The 24,732-nt window shown below is 34.0% G+C and overlaps 1 protein-coding gene across 9 annotated transcripts in view; it reads right to left on the reverse strand.

Annotated features, from left to right (window-relative positions):
- The window catches only part of LOC119069735 (nucleolysin TIAR), a 524,443-nt gene that overhangs the window by 146,627 nt on the left and 353,084 nt on the right, over nt 1-24,732 (reverse strand). For all 9 annotated transcript variants that reach the window (XR_005086389.1, XM_037173871.1, XM_037173866.1 and 6 more), the window contains one exon: nt 17,368-17,455. Coding sequence is in view for 8 of the 9 variants with exons in the window: in XM_037173871.1 (XP_037029766.1) it covers nt 17,368-17,455 (88 nt within the window). In the remaining variant the exon portion in view is untranslated. The remainder of the gene's footprint in view (nt 1-17,367; nt 17,456-24,732) is intronic.

Raw genomic sequence — 24,732 nt, forward strand, 5'->3', positions numbered from 1 at the left:
TCGCTCCTCGCACCAGGATGAATAAGTATGTAATTGTACCCTCTCATTATGCGGGTGTTGGTCGAAAGAGGGGGAACGTTTACCCTTTAACCTTCCGTACACTCATTCATCATCATTTTTAAAGGTTGATTTTTCGGCTCGGGTTTGTAAATTTAATCTTATGCTCGACCTATGTTTACGTTACCGCTTTTGCGTTCGTTTTATATGTTTTCTTACGTTGCTCTACAATCGATTGTTCTCGTTGCGAGTTGGTGTATTTTCCCCCCAAACGAAGTGCAAAAAGTGAAAATTGTAACTAGTTTCAGACAATCAATAAAACTACGACACGACGTCTTTAAGACGAATAAATTTAAAATGGAATTCGTTTCACTAACCTTACACAATGCGATATCCAAAGATGTATACATGCAACAAGAGAAATAGTAGCGTCGGGTGTGGTATAATTCGGCAGACAATTCAAAGGGGAATATGTGTTGTCGACATGATCGACTCTTCACGTAGATTTTTTTTTCTTCAAATTTTACTAGATTTCCATTTAGTCTTTTTCATTCGCTTTAGATATCACTTGGCAGACAGTAGGTCGTTATCGTATTAGTGTGTCAGGCTTTTAGAAAAGGCACAATAAAATCATTAAATCTGTTACTTCATTTGGGTAGATATCTACTGATGTTTGAAACAAAATCTACTACTTCAATAATTGTATCACACATTCCACTATATAAGTGCTAATTGTTGTCGATAGCGTACGACAAACCGTTTCTATAAGGTTCTGTAAGGTTTTTCTCAATCATTCAACCACCTTTAGAATTGATTCAGTAGTCCCTACCCTCCCCCATTTAACAATACAATTCAAACAAAATGTGATGCACTCTAATTCACTTTAATAAACTGGACTAACGTGTCTTATCGCTGAAACTGACTATAAATGCAAAAAAATGAAATAAAAAACAATAACAATTTCAGTTGAAAAATGTGAAGACGGCTCTAGCTATAAAACAGTCTCAAAATAATGAAGAAACCAAGTATATAGAGTGAAAAAATATGAGAACTAAACTATTTATACACTCTGGTTCAATGCATAAATTTTCTTTTACCCATAAGCCTGTGATATTATCTGGTTATACAGCTTTATAGCGCACACACATCTAGTTTCCATGAAAGCATAAAAATTGGGCTCACAATATAAATTTTACCAGCCGTCGCTTCGGCAATACAAAGAAGAAAAGAGTTGACTATCGTGCCAAAATACATGAAAAATTGGAATAAGAAAGAAAAAAAAATATTGAAGAAACACACTATGAAAAGAAGGAAATTGCATAGTGAGTGATGAATTAAATTATTAGATTTGCATGTTTCATGGTCTTATGGTTGAAAAATATGTAAATAAGAAATTGATTTTGACGAAGAAGAAGAAAGCACACAAAAAACGAAGAGGAAAAAATGAAGTGAAACCGGGAATATTGGATAATAAAATTGATGTGAAGAAGGAAGCTTAGGCACTTTAATATTAATTTAAAATGTGCATAAATACGTTGGGATTGTGAACATTCACTTAACTGTGCTAGTTTTGCATATATGACTTTCACTGTCGATCGAAATTGATAAGTCGACAAGTGTTTTTTATATTTCTGCAATTTTGACATAAGAATCGAATCAGAACCAGAAAGCCTTATCACAACTCTGGTACACCTGAAACATCTTGCTAACTATTTAGATTTAAGCTTGAATAGCTAATGTTTTTCCCCACTTCGTTAAAGATACCCACAACCTGAAACATCTGTTTAGCCATAAATCAACTTTGGTCTTGAGTACTTCCTTCAAATAGCCGTACGTAATCTGCATTGAAACTTCGAAAATGAATGATAAAGTCTATAAAGTATATCAATTCTACCGGTAGAGTATGATTCACTATTTCTCTGAAAGATGTCGCAAATCCAATGTCAACAGAAAAATAATTACATTTTTACTCGACGGATTTTAGTCAAATAAAATGCCAACCTATAGCACAAGACCTCAGGTCTCTGGAACAGTAATTAGTTTTTAAATCGGCACTACATCGGCTTGGCGATAAGAGTTTTAAAAAAGGATATAATATAACGATAGCAAACGTTTTTTCAAACCATTATCGCCAGACCAATGATTAAACTAATTACTATTCCGGAGTAATGATGTCATGGTATAGCACATAACTAAAATCCGTCTAGTAAAACATTATTTATTTTTTCTGTTGGCATTGGGTTTGTTGTAGCGAAATCTTTCAGTGAAATAGTGAATCGTACTCTATCGGTAGAATTGACATAGAATAGATGAAAGTGGAGTGATGCCCTAAGCCCTTTCCAGGTTAGAATCATAGGAATTTCGGGGGGAAGTAGAGAAGAATTAGTTTCTTTAGTCTCGTAATTCGAACTATTACTGGCAATATTTAGGAGAAAACACAACGAATTAGTCATTTCCTGGTCATCCTGGTTAAGCCTGCGAACCGTCATCGAATTAAATGCAAACATTTTACACTCATCTACCTACAAAGTCAACCTGATCGTATATCAATCGAATAATTGTTGTCCGGGATGAAAATCCCTTTTTAGCGTAAATCGTTTTTATAACTGACAATTTGAACCACTCTCTTTTTTCTAAAGTGACGGCGTATTAATTCTGAAAGTCAATGCCAAGACTCCGATATACATAACATAACATAACATAACGAATAGTAAATGGGTCCAATAAAAAAGGTATCTATTTCCCATTCAATTCGCATTGGATCGAATTTAAGCTTAATAATGTTTGATTTTTATTTTTATCTTCTCCAATGTGTTTCCTTTCTTGTTGTGAAATTAATGAGGGTTGAGGGTTTCCTTTTTTTCCAAAAAAAGAAGAGAAAAATCAATTTGAAATGAATATTAAATAACGTCCGCTTAAATTGGTTACTTTCAAAATTAAATTTTAAAATCGAATTTAATGAGATTACGCTCAGTGCCAAATTAGTATTTATACAAGATGTGAAGTTCAATTACTGTGAATTTGTTTAGAACCAAGTCAAGAACATAAGGGAAAATTGAGTTTTTTTTAAATTCATTTTTGAAAAAGAGGATCATGTAATCCTGCTAATCTTGTTTCCAGGCCAAAAAAATGATACTAGAGGAAATTAACTTGTTACTAGGCCGAGCAACCATTTTTAAGTTTTAGTTTATCCGTCTTTGAGAAGAAGAAATATATCAAACTTGTTTTTCCCAATTTTTACCGGTTCATTTTACTTGACAGTGAAATTTAGACATGAATTTGCTTCGGCTAGTCCACGTATAAGCAGTTTTGCTTCAGACCAGCTGAAGAAGTACTGAAGCAAAATCATGTCTACATGTCTAAATTTAACTGACGTCCCTTGTTCAATAAGCTGGTCAAAGAACTTCTTTGTGACTACCGTAATCTTAAACCACCAATTTTGAGGAAAAACTTTTTTTTTTGGTTCAACGGTGTCTAGGAAAAAATTTTAACAAAATTCAAGTAGAAATAGTGCCAATTAGAGGAGGATGCTGAAGGAGTGGAGGATGCTGAAGGAGTGTAGGATGCTGAAGGAGTGGAGGATGCTGAAGGAGTGTAGGATGCTGAAGGAGTAGGATGCTGAAGGAGTGGAGGATGCTGAAGGAGTGGAGGATGCTGGATGAGAGAAGGCTAAAGGTTGGACAGTTTCTGAATAGTTCAGAATGAGACTAAATTCTTCAGTCCAATGGAAGCTCGAAAATATTCTACGCTCATAATAAAGACATCCAAAACAAAACAAGTGATTAGGTTGTCATTTCATTAAATCTAACAGTTGCCGAGTAAAAGCAACACGAATGAGATAATCGCTTTCCCCAAATCCATTTCTATTGAAACCTTAAATTATGCCAACACCATTTACCTGTTTTAAAACAGCAGATATATGTTGAATTGTGTGAAATTTTATTTTATTTTTAAATTTTAAACATTTTTTTTTATCAAATTGCTGGTTATAGTCACGGTTGGTTGAAATTAAAAACTTTTCCTGCATTGTTACATTTTTATACCCATGTTACAATATAAATATTAAACCAGAAACTTCCCCTTTTTTTATAAGTTCGTGGTGATGAAAATGTTACTCTTTTCACACATAAACATAAAGCAAAATTGTTTTATTTTCCAGTCCGACAAAAGTATATATTCCATTCACACACAAGAATGATATTTTCCATATTTATATCTATATCTATATAATAGACGATAGCGGAGAAAGAAAAAGCACACAAAAAAATGAATAACTTTTTTTTGCATTTTTTGTTCACTTGTTTTCTTTTGTTTGTTTTATATTTTATTAGATGAATTTAGATAAAAGCTTTTTTATTTGAATAAATGTTTTCGGTTGATTTTTTCTTCGTCGTTTTCTTCTTCTTCTTTTTTTGCATCAGCAAGTTTTAAGCTAAACGAAGGAAAACTATTTTACCCATAGTATAATAAAGTCGAGGTTTTCTTCAGCGTTGACTACATGGTAACACTGAGCTACGTTTCAACCATTTATATATAACAGAAACGAATAAAACGCTGGTTTTCGTACCGCAACCAGCTAAAAGTTACAAGAAATTTCGGAATTAGCATTTAAACAAAAACGAAATTCATTCTCCTTGATATGGGGTTTTGTGTGAATGCATTCTATAATTGAATTTTATGCTGATGTGACTCTTAGTTGCGCTTCTCGTCTCGCTTTCTCATATTATAATATAAATGGAGAATATAATGCATTATAACACTCTCGTATTGTTATTGGTGCAAAAGTGGATGTGTCGCATGACTGTACTTTATAATGTATAAATAATATATGGAGGTACGTGTGCGTAGTAATGGTGCACAACCATTTATCTCCGATATTATTCAATTTTCATTCCGTGATGAAAAACAATTTTGCTGTCGAAGCGTTTGTTTTGTGTGCAAACTAATGACTAATAAAAAATGCGCTTAGTTATTGGAACGACCGACTAATCCGAACACCCAATTGTTCAGTAATATATACATATACTGTTCCATATACTACTGATACCCATTATATTGGACAAAACCGCCACCAGCACATTTGCTAATCAAATTGAAATTGAAGATATATCCGTGAATTCAATTGCTTTGGTGAAACAACGACAATCGGTAATACAATTTTTATTCGAAAATCGTTACACCTCCTCGGTTTATTGTTTCACACAATGACGATAGATAATCATGTCTTCCAGACATCTATCGACTGAATTTTTTATTAATTTCTGGCAGTCTTCCCATAATTGCTTGTGTCGCTTAAGATGGTTCAATCTTTTTTGGAAAATGGCACAAAACATTTTCAGACTAGAATGCTTGGTATTTCTCAGGCTGAAACATTCTTCGGCGACAACTTTTAGCTCGCTTTTTACGGCATTATTAGTTAGACATCAACACATCCTACTTCCGATTTGATTTTATCTCAAGCAAATCACATTATGTATCTTCAAAAGCTATAAGGATTACCATGGAATTTGGCTCAGCTGACTAATTTTACCTTAAAACGTACGGTGGGGCCAATGGAATCACAAAAAAATATGACGAAGAGATAAACTTAAACTACCGCATGAGTGAGGACATCAAAAGTTTCGGAGTTTGGTTTTTGTTTTGCATAATATTAGGACTCCAGTAGAGACATGAATACTTGCGGCTATAATTGTTTCCGAAGGCGTGTGTTAACTAACGCACTAGTGTGTGTGCGTGTCCTTCCCCAATGCCCGGAGTGCGTTCGGTATACGAACATTTTACACATAAATTTCGAATGATTTCATATTCAACAATGACTTTATTACTTCTTCAAAAATTTATTCAAATCTTTATTACCCAAAGATTAAAAACTTTTCTTTTGTTTGTTTGTGTATAATGTATAAATGTTTCCTCTCCATCTCCACTCGTCGCCTCTTACGGCACTATATATACGCTCTAATAAAATAAGTGTAACGGTAAGCATAAACGAAAATAAACCGAAACAAAAATCTTTTCCAAAATTTATTCGCATTTCGGCACAAATTTAGTGATATAACCCAAAATATCTTTTTCCAACCAAGGATGACAAAGTATAACTCTGATTTATATTTCCCAAAAGGCCAAACTGCGTTGGGAACATTAAACAACAAAAGTCGGGAGAGAGGAAGAAAATTTATAAAACTTGAAAATTTTGTGTTTTCGCTTTACTCACTTTCACCCATTTCTCACTATAAAATATCCTTCTACAAGGAAATAACACGGCACATCTCATAGGGGTTTGGTTGCTTTACCCGCTGATTATTTTTTCTCTGCCCGTGTCCCCCTTCCCGTCCGGAGAAAGTATACGTAACCGACGACGTTCACTTCGTTTTTTTTTGCTCTCGGAACAATTTTAATTCTGCTTCAGTTCAACATCTCCTATAAAATGGGTTTGTTTATGTCGCTTTCTTGCTTATTAAAATATTAAAATTCTTACATAGACCCAAACATTAATATCAGGGAGGGTTAGTGTGATAAAATATGAAATTTTATTTAGCTTTGGGTTGCTGCTTTTTTCCTTTTATTTCAGAGACGAAAGATTCGGAAGGCATAAATTTTGCCGAGTAAATGGAACCACACCACAAAACACAATCCGAAAATGTGAGAATTAGATTTATTCCGGTGGAATGTTACGCATAAATCGATTAATATACTCAAATGAATAAATTTATAATTCGGACCATCATCATAGTCGTACTTTTGTGCTCATACCCCTCTTGTATGCCACCCAAGTCCGACCCCATCGAAAACATATAATTATAATAATATTATTATTATTATCATTTACATCTAATGCAGTAGTACACAATATCCAATAATGCATGATTGCACATTGTCTTTATCTAAAATAATTGATAATGTCTTGATGGGGCCACAGGCTGTTTATTGTATGGGCCATTGTTACCAATAAACAAGTAATTGAATTTCAAAAGATAAACCGACAATATTATAGAGATGATATTGTATAGATATATAATTTCAGTGTGTAACGAGACATTTTGTTATTATGCCCGAGATATTATTATATAATATATTGTTGAGACGTTCCAGATGTTAATATCATATTGACAGCGAACTGTCGATATTTTGTGACATATCAATAAATTATGTGAGACAGTGTTTCATTTTGCCACCTAAATTATTAATGGAAGTGACTGGGTATAATGATTTGAACCACATAATGGTATTGCGATTTTATCGGGTTGAATATGTTTAATGAAAATATGATTCAATTCGGATAAAATATATTATTTGTTGGAAGGTGGGATAGCACAGCAAAATGTTATATATTCGTGTTCATCCATTTTATGCCATTACACATAATCATAGTGAGGATATACACTTTACTAATGCGGAAGTAACAACCAATTTAATGTGAATGCTGTTTGTACATCTAATTATTATTCAGAAAAGGTGTAGGTAACGCTCCAATTAACGGATCACGGGACCGAATGATAATTCGTTCCTAATTTGTGAAATTGCTTAAATGACTCTTGAACTCTTCGTCTTTTTTTTGGTATTCAAACTACAGTTTTGCATTTGTAGACGTTTGACGAGCAGTACAAATAAATTTCTTGATTTTTCAGTTTATTTTCTCTGTGTTTGTTTCGTCAAACCATTACCTATTTTACTGAATGTTCTTAAGAATTTTCAAGAATTTTGTGGAATTTAATTCTTAAAATAAGCTGTGCATCGAACTGAACATTGGCCACATCACAACCTTTGTATTCGTTGTAAATCCAATATTGTAGAGATGAAACTAAAAAAAAATGATAGAGCTTCACCTAGACTGTAACATAAGGTGAACCGCGGGTAATGTCGGAGGTAATGTCGGATAGAACATGTGTCACAACAGGCTCAGAGTCGAACAGAGAGGTTTAGCTAGACTTTTTCTTATGGTCCTGACATTCATAAAAATTGCTAAAAATGATTAAGTCTAGGAATTTTAAGGAATTTTTTTAAGAATTTTGTGGAATTGAATTTCTAAAAATAGGCCTTGGTCCCAAGGAGAAGTTTCGATCATGAAAAACATGGGAAGTGAATGAAATCTCTTAGAAAACATTAAGTCACAGTTATAAAAATGATAAGATATGCCGGGCTGTTCTCCCTCTACGCGTTCGAAAAAATAAGTCGAAGAGACATAAGATTGCATTTTTACGTATGGAATAAATTAGTCTAGAATTAATACTGCTGGGTCAGAGATTCAGAGCAGAGCCAACCAGTTTTCATTTCCCTCAGACAATATGAGTTTTACAGTTATGATAGTCGACTTGTGCCATATAATAACGCCAATTATAATCGAATCTACCTACGGTACTGTGCACAAAAAAAAGTCGACGAAGACTGCAGTCTTACTTCCAGCAGAAAGCTACAACTCAAATATGTTAACTGGTCTTAAACATAGATTTCACACTTTGTTCGGTGTTACTTTAACACAATTCCGACGTAAATGAAATGAATATATCAAGACGCCAGATGAACGAAATATTTTTATTATTTCTCCGAAATAGCACCCCGTCAACACTAGAATTAATAGCTATGACGCCAACGGGAAAATCTGTGTGTGAAAATTATCTATGGACATAACAACTAGATAAATAAACTCTCGTAGTCGTTTAATTAATCGAAAGGTAAATATTATACATCAACCCTAAATATCGGAATAGGTTTTCGATTCGAAATTCCGAATTAAATTTCCCTTTCGCTTGTAATCCAGGTAACTTCTAAGCAATAGTAAAAATTAAATGAAACGAATTAAATGTCCTGTTTGCAATACAAACTCATACACACACCCACACACACACACACCGATCAGTGGAAAAAAGTACATTTCCGCGAAACCAATATACGAATCTAATTCATAATTAATCGCTTCATTTCGTATTTTTGCGGGAAACTCATGAAATCGGAGAACGGCCAATCGATGAACAACAACAACAACACAGAAAAAACAACACTTCTATAAATGTTTCATCGATATACATATATCCCGACGATTCGACTCACCTGTAAGAGTAACCAGAATCAACATAACCTCATATATTAACAATTCATCACTTGCAAGCATTTCGGTGTATTATTTTTTGTGTGTGTTTTGTTTGTATTTTGTTTTCGTGTCCGTGATTTACAGGCAACACGAATATCCATTGATATATTTTATTGTTGTGCAGTTCTGAGTTTTATTTTTCGGAGAATGATATGGCTAACGAACGGAATATCATAGTTTCTTTTCGTCTTCCATCCGAAATAGAATCTATCCTATAAATAGAAACGTACAACATCCCTTTTTTTCCCGTGAAAAGACGAACTTAGCAAAACAAGAGCACAACATTTTTTTATGTATAGATGTGGAAAAAGACGGAAAAAATTACTCACTGCTCTGTATTTAAAGGTTGTTGCGCGAGACGTTATAAAATTGCTTTACAGCCCTCAAGGGATAGCTATATAGGAATGATAAATAAAAAATAGCAAGGTGATGCCAAACAACGACAACAAAACAGAGATGTATTAAATTATTTATTTACAGCCAAGTAAAAAAAGGAATAAATGAAAAAAAAAGAAGCGAATACCCTTACAGAAATGAAATTGAAATATTCAAAAGGTTGTTTTTCTTGCATAAGGATATATTTTTGTAGTACTTACAGTTTCAATTTTTTTTTTCGTGCTTGTTACTTAAAACATAAAACATCGTTTTTTTACGATGAAAAAAAAAAACAAACAAACAAAAATGTAAAAGCAAAACCTTACATCCTCTTTGTGAATTTTTAATTGCTATTATACACATTACTAACATATCCGTGCATGCCGTGTTTCCTTACATTTTTTTGCTGCCTTCACTCTAACCTACCCCGACTTTTTCCCATTTTTAAGTAAAATGGAAATGTTGTAATTTGTAACATAAATTCAGCTTCCATAATAATTTTCCCTTCATCATTTTACATCGCCGGTTTTTTTTTCGCCAATAAATTTTTTGTTTTCTTTTGATTTGCTATCTCTCACCACACCAGAAGGGAAGGAACCAAAAAGAAAAGAAAAATACACGGGAACGAAATTCGTCTCTGTTCATTTGTTTATATTCCGAAAGATAAGTATACTTTACTTATATTGCCATAAAGTACTTGCCGAAAGCAAATTCTTATGCAAATTGAAAATACCTAATCAATTGAATGATTCACTTCACGTTGAGGAAAATTGGAACACCAGGAGAGAGAGTGTGTATAGCATTTCCAATCTTGTTTAGTATACAAAACAACATACACATATACCACCACCGACACCATACCCGTACCCCATATAGACGCATCGTAAAATAATGTACTCGATACATTAGAGAAAATTGAATTAATCCCAAAGCATCACTTGCTTTTTATTAAAAAAAAAGAGAAGTAAAATGTTTTATAAAATTCAAATTTAATTACCCTAATGCATGTAGCTTATATGACAGATATATCCTGCAATATTGTGCGTTCGAAGGCGAACCTGAAGAAGATATATAGCGGCGAATAAAAAACACCGTCATTTGTGGATTATAATATTTTCATTTTGACATGATGGGAAAGAAGAATTGTTTAAGGTATCAGGATGTGGCGCGATACATATCTCTAGGTATGTCTACACGTAAGGTATTATATGCATCCAGAGAATAAAATAAATTGATTGACATCAGCGTTGTGCACATTGTTGGATTAAGCCGTTAAAGTTTACAACGGGAATTATAATTAGTTTATAATTCTGCATTAAATGTGGGTTTGGATGGTAGTATTGTGAATTACGAGCTGGATGAACTGCTGGCTTGCATTGATTTCTCGGGAACCGAACCGCAAATATTCGAATCGATAAATGGTCAATTGGCAAATCGTAACTCTAAACTCATGTGCAGTGATTGTATATTATGGACAAATTGAACAAAGCGCTGGCTGGTATATTAGGGATGCCAGAACTACACTTTGATCTTAGCCTTTAGGCCGAGAAGCGATGAAAATGGTAAACTGTCATTCAGTACTGACGACTTTCAGTGTGTGTACGCAGTAGCATGAAAAGATTATTGTGGATGTTTTGACGAATGATTCGAATGACAATCAGTATTCTTGTTTTGTCATTTTCATTGATAAACATTCTCTAGTCGAAAGGTTGAGTAGACGGTCATCCGTAGGTAGCCAGTTTCGAAGTCAAATGATCAACAGTGTCGGTTCCTGTGTTCATCTGTAATAAGCAATGATGCACACCTCTTTGCTCTGCTTAATGGGGACACATGAAGGAGTGGGATACGCGACAAGTGCGCGCACCTACTGGTGACATGAGTTCGATCAACAAAATCGTTGATTTCCAGTGATTGTGCGCATCAAGCACAAAAAGCTTTTTCTGCAGAAATTTTTACAAGACCAATCAAGGGTCTCAACAATCAATAGTAATATCGAGAGTGATACACTCGAAATTTAGAGTAAAACGAGATAAATTCATCGTTGATGAATACTTCCTGAATGCTGGGTAGCATAAATTTCGATCGAACACGTAATAATTGAGTGAGTCGCTCCGAGCTCACTGAACTTAACGTGGTACTGAATTCAGTCTTCGTTCAGTACTGTCGACTTTCAGAGAGTGTAGGCCTGTCGCACAATTATTGGAATTGTTCGAATTTCCAGAATGATAATCTTGATACTGTCATCGTTGATGAATACTTCCTGAATGCTGGGTAGCATAAATTTCGATCGAACACGTAATAATTGAGTGAGTCGCTCCGAGCTCACTGAACTTAACGTGGTACTGAATTCAGTCTTCATTCAGTACTGTCGACTTTCAGAGAGTGTAGGCCTGTCGCACAATTATTGGAATTGTTCGAATTTCCAGAATGATAATCTTGATACTGTCATCGTTGATGAATACTTCCTGAATGCTGGGTAGCATAAATTTCGATCGAACACGTAATAATTGAGTGAGTCGCTCCGAGCTCACTGAACTTAACGCGGTACTGAATTCAGTCTTCGTTCAGTACTGTCGACTTTCAGAGAGTGTAGGCCTGTCGCACAATTATTGGAATTGTTCGAATTTCCAGAATGATAATCTTGATACTGTCATCGTTGATGAATACTTCCTGAATGCTGGGTAGCATAAATTTCGATCGAACACGTAATAATTGAGCGAGTCGCTGTGAGCTCACTGAACTTAACGTGGTACTGAGTTCAGCTTTCATTCAGTACTGTCGACTTTCAGAGAGTGTACGCGCGTCGTACAATTATTGGAATTGTTCGAATTTTCAGAATAATAATCTTGATCATCATTGATGAATGCTTCATGTTTGGCAGATTGTTGTGACAGTCACCGAAAGTAGCCAAGCTAACAAATCTCCAGTATCGGTCAAAGCGCCCGATCACACCGATTCAGACTACACAACATGTTGTATGTCTTAAGTACCAACTGCCAACCGAATCACATCCAGTAATTCGGAGTGCGGCACAGAGAATATCAGCAGACAATCAGCGAAGAAAACAGACGATCATATGGTATTCCTTTTACGGGCGCAATCATCACGGGCCATGCTCATCCACCAAAGAAATCTAATCATTGTGGAGTAAATAGCGCCTGCCGAAATACCCCCTCAATGCCCAATCGAATAGTCAGCCCCTCGTTCGCCGTTAATTATCTGGACGACTAAGTGGAGTGGACACCAGTACGAATCGTTTGCCCAAAGAATTCGATAATGGGTTGGATGAAGTGGATTGTTTTTTTGTTTTCTTTTCAATTCTCTCTACATAAATTTTTATTTTGAAGAATTCTTAAAACTTGTCAATTATTATATCATGATTTTGGTTGTAAAAGGGGCCCACCCATGCGGCCTAATTACGTCTAGTATGAAATGTATTTGTTTTTACCTAGAGCCAATAAAGAATCTAATCTAATCTAGGGATGCCAGAAATTTTTTTATATTTTATATTTCTGTTGGCAGATGAAAATTATAAAATGGTTCACTTCACTGTCACCGAGAGTCAATTGCCCGCCCCGGCTAAATTAAATCCTTACATTTTACTGTTACATCAAATGTGTTCGTGTCCATCTCACTCTGCATTTTTGTAACATTCCAGAAATTCCCTAGTTGTAATGCTAGAATATGTGCTACAATGATCTTACTCATTAACATTGTTTTACCTCAAAATCCTACACCAGAACTAATTATAGTTAAACCGTCTGTTATAATTATGTATGTCAATTGTTGCATGCAACTGATCAACAATGCATGAATGACAAAGTAGTCTTATATCAACAATCAAACAGAGTATCTATTTTATGTTTCAATATAATATTATTACATGGCGACCGTGACAGTCAACACTAAATGGTTTAGTATTCCGATCCAAGCAATTTTTATTTACTTCAATTGCTGATAGATTGTTATGTTGATGCATAAGGTAAATGAAATATGAAGTCATAGGTTCAATAGAAAAGTCTAGTCCTTCAATACATTGAGTGTGGTATATGAATATTGGTACAAACAATGCTCACTGTAAGATAATATTATCTACCATAATTTATGCACAATCCTGTAAGGACTTTCATAATTTACAACAAACTGAAACCGCGAACATCGAGAATGTGTATAACATTAAAGGAAGAAGAAGACAAAAAACTAAAGAATTAAAATCAAACAACAATAAACCATCAACTCAAAACTGATAAAATAATCTAATTTCGGGGTATTATATTCAGTAGAGACTCTGTTCGGTGACAATACAAAAATTTGGTATGCATAAATTTAATATTATCGTTGCTGAGAGGACAATGGTTTTAATCCAGAACACACATAATAATAGTGCATCAGTCTATTCAATATGGGTACGAATACACTAGTATTTTGGATTCAAAGTGCTAAGGTGAACTAGATATCTATATAAATGATTTTCCCTACAGTTATAATAATGGGAACATGGCGTACCACATTAGACATTATATGGTATCTATATCTTAACTTATGTTATGGTTATATAAATGTTCATAATATTCCATTTCCCGTGCAATGTTAAATGTTTTATGGACGCAATATAATTATGTATACCGATACCGTGCATATAATATCCCATGGAAAAACAAGATTTTTTTTCCACCTTATTTCCTTTTAGTTCATTTATTTAAGATAATTGCTTGTTAGGATATCGGGTAACATTTTGTCACAATGACAAAACCGAAAATTAATAACAACCCGAAGGCATCGCCGTCTTTTCGGTCAAATGCGAAATAATATTTTCATCGAAATATACTTGGTCCTTTAACGGTCAGCAGCTGGCATTAACTAGTCAAGTTTCGGCGAATTTATATAGAATTAAGGACATTGATTAGCAATAGTGTCGGGAATATAAAAAGAAATATTTTTTCCCTCAATTATTCCCTTGACTGAAAGTCAGGGTCTTATGAAAGAAAATACCCTTAAATGTCCGTAACGCTAAGTTCACTTTGATATTTTGAAAATGTTCTACATTGGCAAAAAACGTTAAATACAGAAAACGTCCGTACACTTGTGGACTCGATAACTCGAGTAATTCTCTACCGATTTGCAAAATTTTGGTTTTAATCGACGGAGAATGAAAATCATGAGGTTAAGTTCGTATATGGGCAATATAGGGGTAATGAGATGGGAGTAATTCTCAAAAGAATTTTATTCCTTGTTACCGCGATAACTTCCCTAATTCTTATCAGATTTTCAAATTTTTTGTGTTATTCGACGAAGATTGAAATTCTTGAGGTTGAGTTTGCAGATGGATAATGTTCGAACAATGAGATGGGAGAAATTCTACACAGACGCTCTCCCTTGTTACCGCGCGATAACTTGAGTAATTTTTACCCAATTTTCAATTTTTTTGTTTTAATTGATATTGGAGTAGTGAGTTTGGAGTAATTGTAAACATAACTTGTTTACCACGACATTTTTGCAACGGATTTCCAGAAAAATTTCTTATTTGACGAGTTGTGAAATTCAGGATTTCTGGTCTAACAATTAAGAAGTACTTCCCAAAAGTGTTTTTGCTTGCTTGAGAAACCGATAGCTCGAGTAATTCTCAGAGGCTTCAAAAATCAATTTCGACTAGTAGCGTAATTCATGTGGTTAAACTCGAACATTGGAATTTAATTGGACTAGTAATCTGGGATATACGACAATTTTTGCGTGAAATCCGTATTCTTAAAAGAACTTTTTCGTTCCTAAAATGTTTGAACGAGTGTGAACTTTGCGGCCAGAGCGAAGCGAGGGCCGTAATTCACACGAGTTTAATTTATTCAAGAGGAAGGCAAAAAATATGCCATTTTAAAAGCGTTTTTAAGTACTCATACTTATTGGATGTAAAACATCGCTCGCTGAACCTTCGACTCACGCAGCTCTTAGGAAAATTAAATAAATTTTGAGTTTTCTAAACGCCCAGTGAAAATAAAAGAGATACTCAATTAATGATGTAGCAAAGAGACCATTCTTGTTTCGCTTTTTCATCTGACTATAATTTTGTGTTTTTCAAAACAACAGCTTTTTTAAAAATGGTAAGACAACTGGGACTGGAATTATTGAAAGTATTGATAGCCAGTCAAGGGAAATGACCCACCCAAGTGGTGGGGCCTAGTATTGGTGGTATGTAATTGCTGGAGCTGCATTGCAATTTAACGGGTACAAAACATTATCATCTATCCCATTTCAATTTGAGCCTTACAGCATAATATACACAAATAGTGAAAGCACCACTGCTGCGTTATTTATGTGGGTGTGACCGTTATTAATTAAAAAAAGAATTGTTAGCATATCGGTTGCACCTTTTAATGATTTCCTTTTTACTGGTGACTTTATAGCAGTTACTTATGTTGCGTTAATAAAAGTGATAGGAAAAACCTTAGCCTAAGTCAAACGTTTCTTAAAGCGTGGACCTTTAAACTTTCAACCAGTAATTTATCACCAAGCGCTTAACGTTAGCCTGTGCTTCAAAATTTAATTCTAAAAAACAACTTCTTGCAATTTGACGCAAAATTTGAATTGAATACGAGTCTATGTCCTCATACACACATGGCTAGAAACCAAAGTCATACGCAAGACAGGGACTAAGTTTGAGTAGACATTTCAACAGATTATCGTGAACTGTCCAATAAAATTTTTCGATTTTCTTAAATTTTCAAAAATAAATATTTTTGGGAAATTTTGGAAAAATGTAGAAAGATGCGTGATTAAGAAGATTTAAGAGCTTAACGGTACAACCTTCGAGTGAAAGACCTTGACTGAGTTAAGGAACAGCTGAGCGAATTTACAGGGAAATACTAGCTTATAACTGTGATTACAGTCAGACATGAGTCGGTTATCCGAAAAACCGAAAATTTCGGATCGGTTTTGACCGAACCGAATATTTCGGTTCGGTTATGACCGAACCGAAACTTCCGGTTCGGTTTTGACCGAAACTTCCGGTTCGGTTTTTACCGAACCGAAAACTTCGGTTTTGACACTAAACAAGTTAAAATAAAGCTTAATTCGTCGATATCAATTAATTTCGTCATAAACTAACCGAAAATAAGTTAATTGAGTCATTGCATAGAGTTGGTATTGAAATAAAGATTGAGTCAATTACATCTGAGTTTTTTTGTAGAGCACACCCACCCATTGAATGACTTTATTATCTTAAATTCGGTTAGTTCATGACTAATTTCGACGAGTTAAGCTTTATTTTAAGTTGTTTCGTGTCAAAACCGAAGTTTTCGGTTCGGTCAAAACCGAACCGGAAGTTTCGGTTCGGTCATAACCGAACCGAAATATTCGGTTCGGTCAAAACCGATCCGAAATTTTCGGTTTTTCGGATAACCGACTCATGTCTGTTACAGTGAGAGCATTATAATTTGATCGATTGTCGGTATTTTATAATAAATACAGTTTTCGTAGAAGCATTTAAACCGTTTGCATTGAATACTATACAGAAGTACAGTATAAAAGCTTACGCTCGTGAGCATCTTCATGCGGTAAACCAAATAAAACCGTAAACTTTTGTACTGTAATTCAATGCAAACTGTTCAAATGCTTCTACGAAAACTACATTTATTAAAAAATACAGAAAATCGATCGAATTATTATTTAATTTCCCACATTAATAACTTATTAGAATTTAAAAAAAAGAGTCGGAATGAGTTTTTAGAACTGGTTTTTCTAGGTGAAAATGCAAATGAAACCTTGTCTTACAGTAGAATTTAAAAGAAATCGTAATGAACTTACGCTCTTGTTCTATAAACTATTAGTATAATTTTCAGTGAAAAGTTGATCTTTTATAATTATGTTCGAAGTTGTGACTTAAAGATAAAAGCAAGACAACAATGAAATCAACTTACGATATATCTCCGAACGGAGCGAATGCATCCTTTAGTTGCTGTGTTTCGATTTCAGGACTTAAATCCCCTACGAATATGTGGTAATGTTCTGAAAATGAAAAATAAAAAATATTTTAATTTAATACTATCAATCACATCTATTTTATCAATATAATAAAATCATTGTCGAATTGTTGAATATTTTGGTTGGCGCAATTTTATAAAATAAAAACAATGGCAATGGAATGGACAAATAAAAAAATATATCGGCTTGACCGAATTAGTTGTTACAATAATTACAAATCACATAAAATACGTGCAATTCAATGCAACAATAACATACGAATACCCATCACACATATACACTCAGCCACGCGCGAAAAAAAAGCCGCTATCGATAGCAACCACCTTTAATCAATTCATAAATACGTATAGCTTTCGTATGCAAAACACACCTATTTCGATATACTCATTCAATATTCTCTTTTACAACTATATATTGTGTTTGTTGATAGTGTTCGGGGGGTGGGGAAGCTCTATCTGTTTCGCTATTTTAGAAAAATGAGCCAATTTTATTTTGCGACATGTGCTGCTTTATGCATGGATTTAAATATAAATTTATGTATCATATGGAGGAGGTAAAAAAAACAAACGGAGGTCGCATTTATGTTTATTTAAAAAACAAATGCGAATACATTCATTTTCGAATTATTGCTGCAATCGCATTAAAATTGGTTGGCAAATTGCTTATTCAATTGATATTGAGAAGTGTCGCAATTTAGTGTTAGAAAAAGGAAAATATTAACTCAGAATTTATTATAAACTGAATTGATTTCGAGTGGATGGTACGCGGTACTAGAATTATTGCATTTAAAATGTAATTGAATGGAATTTTTTGAATTGTTAGAGTCGTTGGTATTAAATGGTAACTTAAATGGGACATAATTGACACCACAGATCATTCTACCATGTTTTTATGAACAGATTCTTTCATACCACACACAGGAACAATAGTAAAATTTAAAGCCGTAATCTTCAACGTAATATCACGTCATCTGTTGACGACAAGGACGACTAGGACGACAAAGATAAATGAGGAACTATCGCTTGTGTCTTCTAATATAGCCGAATGTACGTACCTTAAAACAAGCGAAGTAAACTATTTTGTATCAAATACGAGACGTTACTTCAATCAAAAGAAGTAATAGATTCAGTGAGCAATGCTCACTGAGCATATTGATGGAATTAATAGAATTTTGCGAATTTAGTGTTATGTGTGAGTCCCCCTTGCTCTAAAAATATTTTCCATCTTAGTGTAATAGCTATGCCAATCCAAATCTAATCGCTCCCTTTCGTTCGAAATATCCTTGAGTCACTGTTAAGAATTTAACGCACACATATCATACATTTGAGGTATACCTAAAACAATTTAGCGCTGCAAGCTACTTGAAATAAAATGTAATTCATAACTTAGGTTAAGGCCCGTCATAGGGAAATGACAGGACAGTTTCCCGAAAATGTATGACAAATTTTACCAAAAAATATCACCGAAAAAATTCACCTCTTTTTGAATAAAGATATTTTACCGCCGAAGTGAACACAGCAAACTTGCAAACATTCATTCTAGTACTTATAATGGCGGAGTGTTACAGTTGTGTCGAAATATTTTCTGTGTTTTTGTCGCAACAAAACAAAAAAAAACTTTTGGTTTTTGCATCGAGTAAAAAGTGTTTAGTGTTCAAATATGCCTTGGCGACCTAAAGAGAGTATGCCCGAATACAATAGAAAGCATAAGAGGTGAGTTTCTATGATTTTTTTCGGTGAAGTTTTGTGATAAAATTTTCCATACATTTTCGGGAAACTGTCCTGTCATTTCCCTATGACGGGCCTTAACGTTGTTTAAATTAAAAAATGACCAACTTCGGCCAAGAAAATTTCAATTAGTTCGAAAAACCTTTTTGACGATTTTGCGGATATTCTTAGGTCAACAAACCTAAACGATTCGAAACTAACACCACGACGACCGTTATTTGAATCGTTATTTTGATCTGCTTTATATTTTTGTCGTGATGTTGTGACACTACACTCAAATCGCTCCACAAAACCTTAGCTCTGTACGTTCCGCTTCAGTTAATTGAAAAATTGATGCTGAATGAAACGGGTTCTTCTACTGATATTATATTCTCCAATATCCGTTTAATATTCTATAGGCGAACCATTCGTAAACGGCATTTATTAGGGGTGGCATTAGGGACAAAACGTTATTGGTTTGGAATGGAGCGAGAAAAAATTTAGTGTCAACAATTGGAATGAAAAAGAATTTGTTTAAACAGTTAATAACACAGAAAAAAAAAATTGGAACGTCTAATCTGACACCGAATTGAACAATAAATCCTCGAAAGCACTTAAAGCATATTTCATATGCAAAAATAATTCTTTAGCAAATAAAAGTTGAAAATAAAAGAGCTAATCTGTCTGTACACCTAACTTCATGTAAAAACAAACCCTCCATTATGCTCGTAAAATTAATCCTTGAAATTTATAGTTAAAAATACGACGGAGAAGAGAGTCGGGAAAAAACCCTTTTTCTCTAAAGAAAACTTTTGTCACATGATTTAGATTTCCTCGGAGCAAGGTTATGATGAAAAACCTTTTATGTTTTTTTATTACTTATACGCTTATGTGCTGCTCGTATTTTAGTTGTAGTACATGGCATATAATGGTGAAATGGAATTGTGGCTCCCATAAGATTGCGTTTGAATAAAAACTTTTCCAGGAGAATTCACAGAAATCTGTACGCTATAAATGAAGAGTTGTAGCGTAGCTAATTTTCGGTGGCTGGTTTTTTCTTCTTCCTCATCTTCCTCTTGCTTCTGCTGCTTATGCTACGGTCTGACCTCTTTGCTAATAACGAATAAATTGCAGATTTTCTTGAAAGTCTAACCAAGTTTTTCTGCACTTTTTAGACTCACAAATTTTAAAACTATCGAACAACTTTTTTGCTGACGCTATCAGTGCAGCCAGTGTTCATAAAAGTAGAAATCGAATTCGGTATTTAAGTCGTAAGTTGTTTGTTTCGATTAGTCATTATCTTGCAAAATAAAAAATTTTGGACATTTTTACGTGTTGTTGCGATTCTGCACGAGACGCTCGTAATGATAACATGAATCGCAATTAAACAGAAATCGTAACCTGTCAGAAATCGTAATTTTACAGGATCTGTTCACATTTTGTGACTACACTACTTATGTGGATACAATGCTGAGAGGTCATTTCGATATTATATGGAAACATGCATGTCTCCACATACAATTACACATGTCCATGTCCATGTCATATAGGTAACTGAATGCATGTAAATATCTGTGTATGACAGAATAACAGTGGATAAATCGAGTTAAGCCTTGGTTCTCATAAGTTTCCAACCCTATACTATCAATGTTGAATTAAATGACCGTGAGTGCTTCCACAGTTTTACACTAAACCATCAGACTATTTTTTTTAAATCATTTTCATTTTTCGTCCTTCCTTTCCTTCCTTTGTGTTAATGCATGTAATTCTCTTTTCCTCGTTCACTGTGTGTGTGTGTCTGCATTTTTTTTTGCTTTTAATTCTTTTTTTTTCGCAGAAGAGCTTTCAAAACATAATTATATGTTTACGATCCCTGCACGGAACATTATTATTGTATATTCCGACAGCCATAAATTATTGTTATACTTTTTAAATAGTTTCCAGTTTATGTTGGAGGTTTATTTTAATTACCTCGGAGTTTATACAAAACTGAACATTTTAAGTAAATTGTTGAATAATTATTAAAATATCTCAGCTGCACAGAAAGAAAAAAAAATACGGGAACTTTTCTTTTGTTGCAACACTTAGCAACTATAACTCGGTTTATCTGCCTTACTTGTGCGTGCCATTATAGTGGCGAATTAGAGCGTAATTAATTTTTCATTATACTAGATAAATTCTTTTCCAGAACTGTCCAGTAACTTTTTTTCATACAAACGCGCACGTGACTGCAAGTTAAGAAAGTTTACATTTAAGATTTTATAGATGGAAGTCATAGTATTGTACCAGAATCTATTACTCCTTTTGATATAAACATTTTATAGAGATTGTTACAAAATCTATTATCTCATTCATTTTAACATTTTACTACGAATATATGCAGTGCATATTCTGGTCGACGCTGTCAATAACAGATGGCATTTGCCAACCATAAAACGTTAGTCAGTGTTTATTTGGTTATTCGTTAAGTTCCTTCCACGTGAAGTAAAATTTTATTGGATAAAGCGCGCTTAATCCTAAAGAGACGGATGCAAGGAGAATTAACTTTTAATCTTCTTACACCTTTGCTAGGAAATTAATGCGTTAGCTACAGTTTTATTCTCTCCTCATTCATGATTCAAATTACAATCGCTCCTGGAGCTACGTATATAATAGTAGCACTTTTCCGAGCTTTTATTTCATCCATGATTTGATCTTGCGAGTCATTTAATGCTGAGGCAGTGATCTTTATTAAATTATGCATTCCTCATCGTATACATGCAAATTTATTTTTAATGTCGAAATAGTTTTACAAAACTTTTACGAGATAAAAGATTTCCGGAACTATTTCATCGGATAAAAGCTCTTCATTGCTAGTTTTTTGTTATTTTTTTTGTGTAAAGCGACATGATTTCAGTGGTTGAACATTCTAATCATTTAGAATTTGGTCATCGACTTTTTCCCTATTACTGCCAAATTTTTGAAAAGCGAAACGGCAAACGTTTTAATTAAAGAAACAAACCGCCGACCTGATGTAATAGTACTTCACATGACTAGGGATAAAAAGATGAAAATTAAAGTTTTGTGTGGATTTTGTTGATCCGGGGCGAAGCCGAGGTCAATAAACACACAAAAACGACATTTTTAATTTTTATCCCGAGTTATGTAATGGATTTTGTATGCTTGCTAAGAGGACCGAAAGTAAAGCTATCAATTCGCGGGGCGAAAGCTTTCGCTTTCGCCCCTTGAATTGACATTTCTTTACTTTCGGTCCTCTTAGCAAGAATACAAAACTTAATATGTAACTCTTTCGGCCTACTCAATCGATACGTAAATAACTATTACATGTTGAGGGCGTCGAAAGTAGTGCTTGAAACATAATATTTACATGCTACATGCATCGTAATCCGTACTTTTCATGTTTCAAACACTTCGTTCTACGCACTCGGCTACGCCTCGTATTCCCTTTGTGTTCTTGACATGTATAAACACTCTTTAGAGTCGCAGTTTCTGAAATCGATTAAACATCTTTGCGGAATAGTTTCTTTCGGAAAATGCTTTGCCACTTACGACTACGATTGACGAGATATGGATTAGATTTAAATCTTTTAGAGATTAAAAGTACGCGACCGAATCGTTTTTAGAATTAAAATTTAATCCTTCGGGAATTAAACTGGTATTTTGAACTGGTAAGATTAAAATTTTTGGAAGTGTCGACATCTACTATGTGTTGAATGTTCCGTGAAAAATGTTTAATGCATTTGACGAGATTTGATCCCTGAACCTTCAGCACACTATTCGAGAATCTTTGTATTGATCCATTGCTTTCTGAATTCAGTCGAAGTTTATTTCGAACCGTTGCAAGTAATCCCACACCCCACGCGGACCTAAAATTTTAATCCCAAACTTATCTGTGTATTTCACTGTCTTTCATTTGCTATGAATTTTGCTTTTGATAACTGCAAAAAAACATGTTTAAACGAAACCACCTCACGGTTTCATTACTGGAACAATTGGTTGATTCGGTTCAATGATAGCATACGGTAAAAAACAACAACTAAAGAACGAAATGGATGCCCGAACATTGAACACGAAACATTTGTAAAATTCATCTCACGCTATTCTAACAAAATATTTTTTTCGTATTTTATGGAAATTTATAGTATCACTGACTTCTCTAATTATTTAATTATTTTAATTGCAACAATGAATCTTTCGTGTTCACACTCAATTATGTCAAAAAAAAAGAGAAAAAAAAACTTTCCGCACTCACGTGAATAAAACACTACGGAGAAAACCGAAAAAAAAACAGAACAAAAATTGAAGCCTGTTAAAACCATCTTTTTTCGCTTATCCGCATAACATAAAAACGAGCAGAACAGAACAAAAAAAAAACTAGCAGTAGTACAAACTTCCATATACAATTTGTTGGATATATCCGAATAGAAAAAACCACTCCTCATCCCACCAAATTATATTACATCACGATCGCACAGACTGTAGGAAAAACCTCCGAAAAGCGCTTTAAATAAATTTTAATTGTTTCAAAAGCAAACAATAAAAAGAAAACTTTGCAATATATTTTCCCAACCAGACATTTTGGGTTAAATGAAGTTCATTCACATTTTTCTATTTTCTCCTGCTTTTTTTCTTTCTTTCGTTTTTTTTTTAAATAAATGTAGCAATAATGGTGATAGCGGCAACCTTAATATCTCTTGTGGTTCAACAAAGTGGGCGAATGCACACATTTTTTTCGGGTGGGTACGTGTAATATATATAGTGTGAATAAACGTGTTTTGAATTTTGTGCTTTTTCCTTTGCTTTTGTGGTGGGTTTAATAGTTTCTATATGGGGCACAATTTAAATTTTCTTTTTATTTCCTCCTTTTCTGTAATATGTGTGTGGGTATATGTGCCATACATGAAGATTGCCATATAAGTTCGGTGTAAGTAGGAAAACTCAGGAAGGGTTGCCTTTCAAAAAAAAAACATTTTTTCACAAAATATGTTAGCATATTACTGAGACATGCGGTAATGGGTGAAAATTGGGAAAGTTCGTACATATAACGTTGGATGGGAAGAGAAGAGAATGGGTAAGAGGAAATATGATGTGAGTATGTGGCTATATTTTATTCGATATTATTACGTGAGAATGATTTATAGTTTCCAGTGTGGATTTCTTGTTAAAGATATTTCGCCTTTTTTATCATGTCAATACACCGTATAAAAATGATGTTCATGATGTTATAGTATATAGTTGACAACTTTTGTAACCATTTTCAAATTGAGGTTTTTCTATCAACATTTTTGTACATGGCGCTCTTATTCTGGGTGTAATGAACTCTTTAACCCATCCCATTTATGAATTGTTCATTCAAAATAATTACATTTGGCTAGTAGTGCTTCAAAATCTTTGAAAAAAAAAACTATTCGCTATATTGTCGCAAATTCTGCGCCAAACCAATGGTTTATCCGGCCTATATCAAGCCTTTTAAAATCAGGTAGTGCGGATGATTGGGATGATCGCAGATTTTAAAACATAATTAGGTTACATCATCTTCCAAAATTTCGCTTCAGTTTAAGTCTGTCGACTTCACGGAAGAAGTTTTCTTACAAT

This window comes from Bradysia coprophila, assembly GCF_014529535.1.
Source record: "Bradysia coprophila strain Holo2 chromosome X unlocalized genomic scaffold, BU_Bcop_v1 contig_39, whole genome shotgun sequence".
Taxonomy (NCBI): Eukaryota; Metazoa; Arthropoda; class Insecta; order Diptera; family Sciaridae; genus Bradysia; species Bradysia coprophila.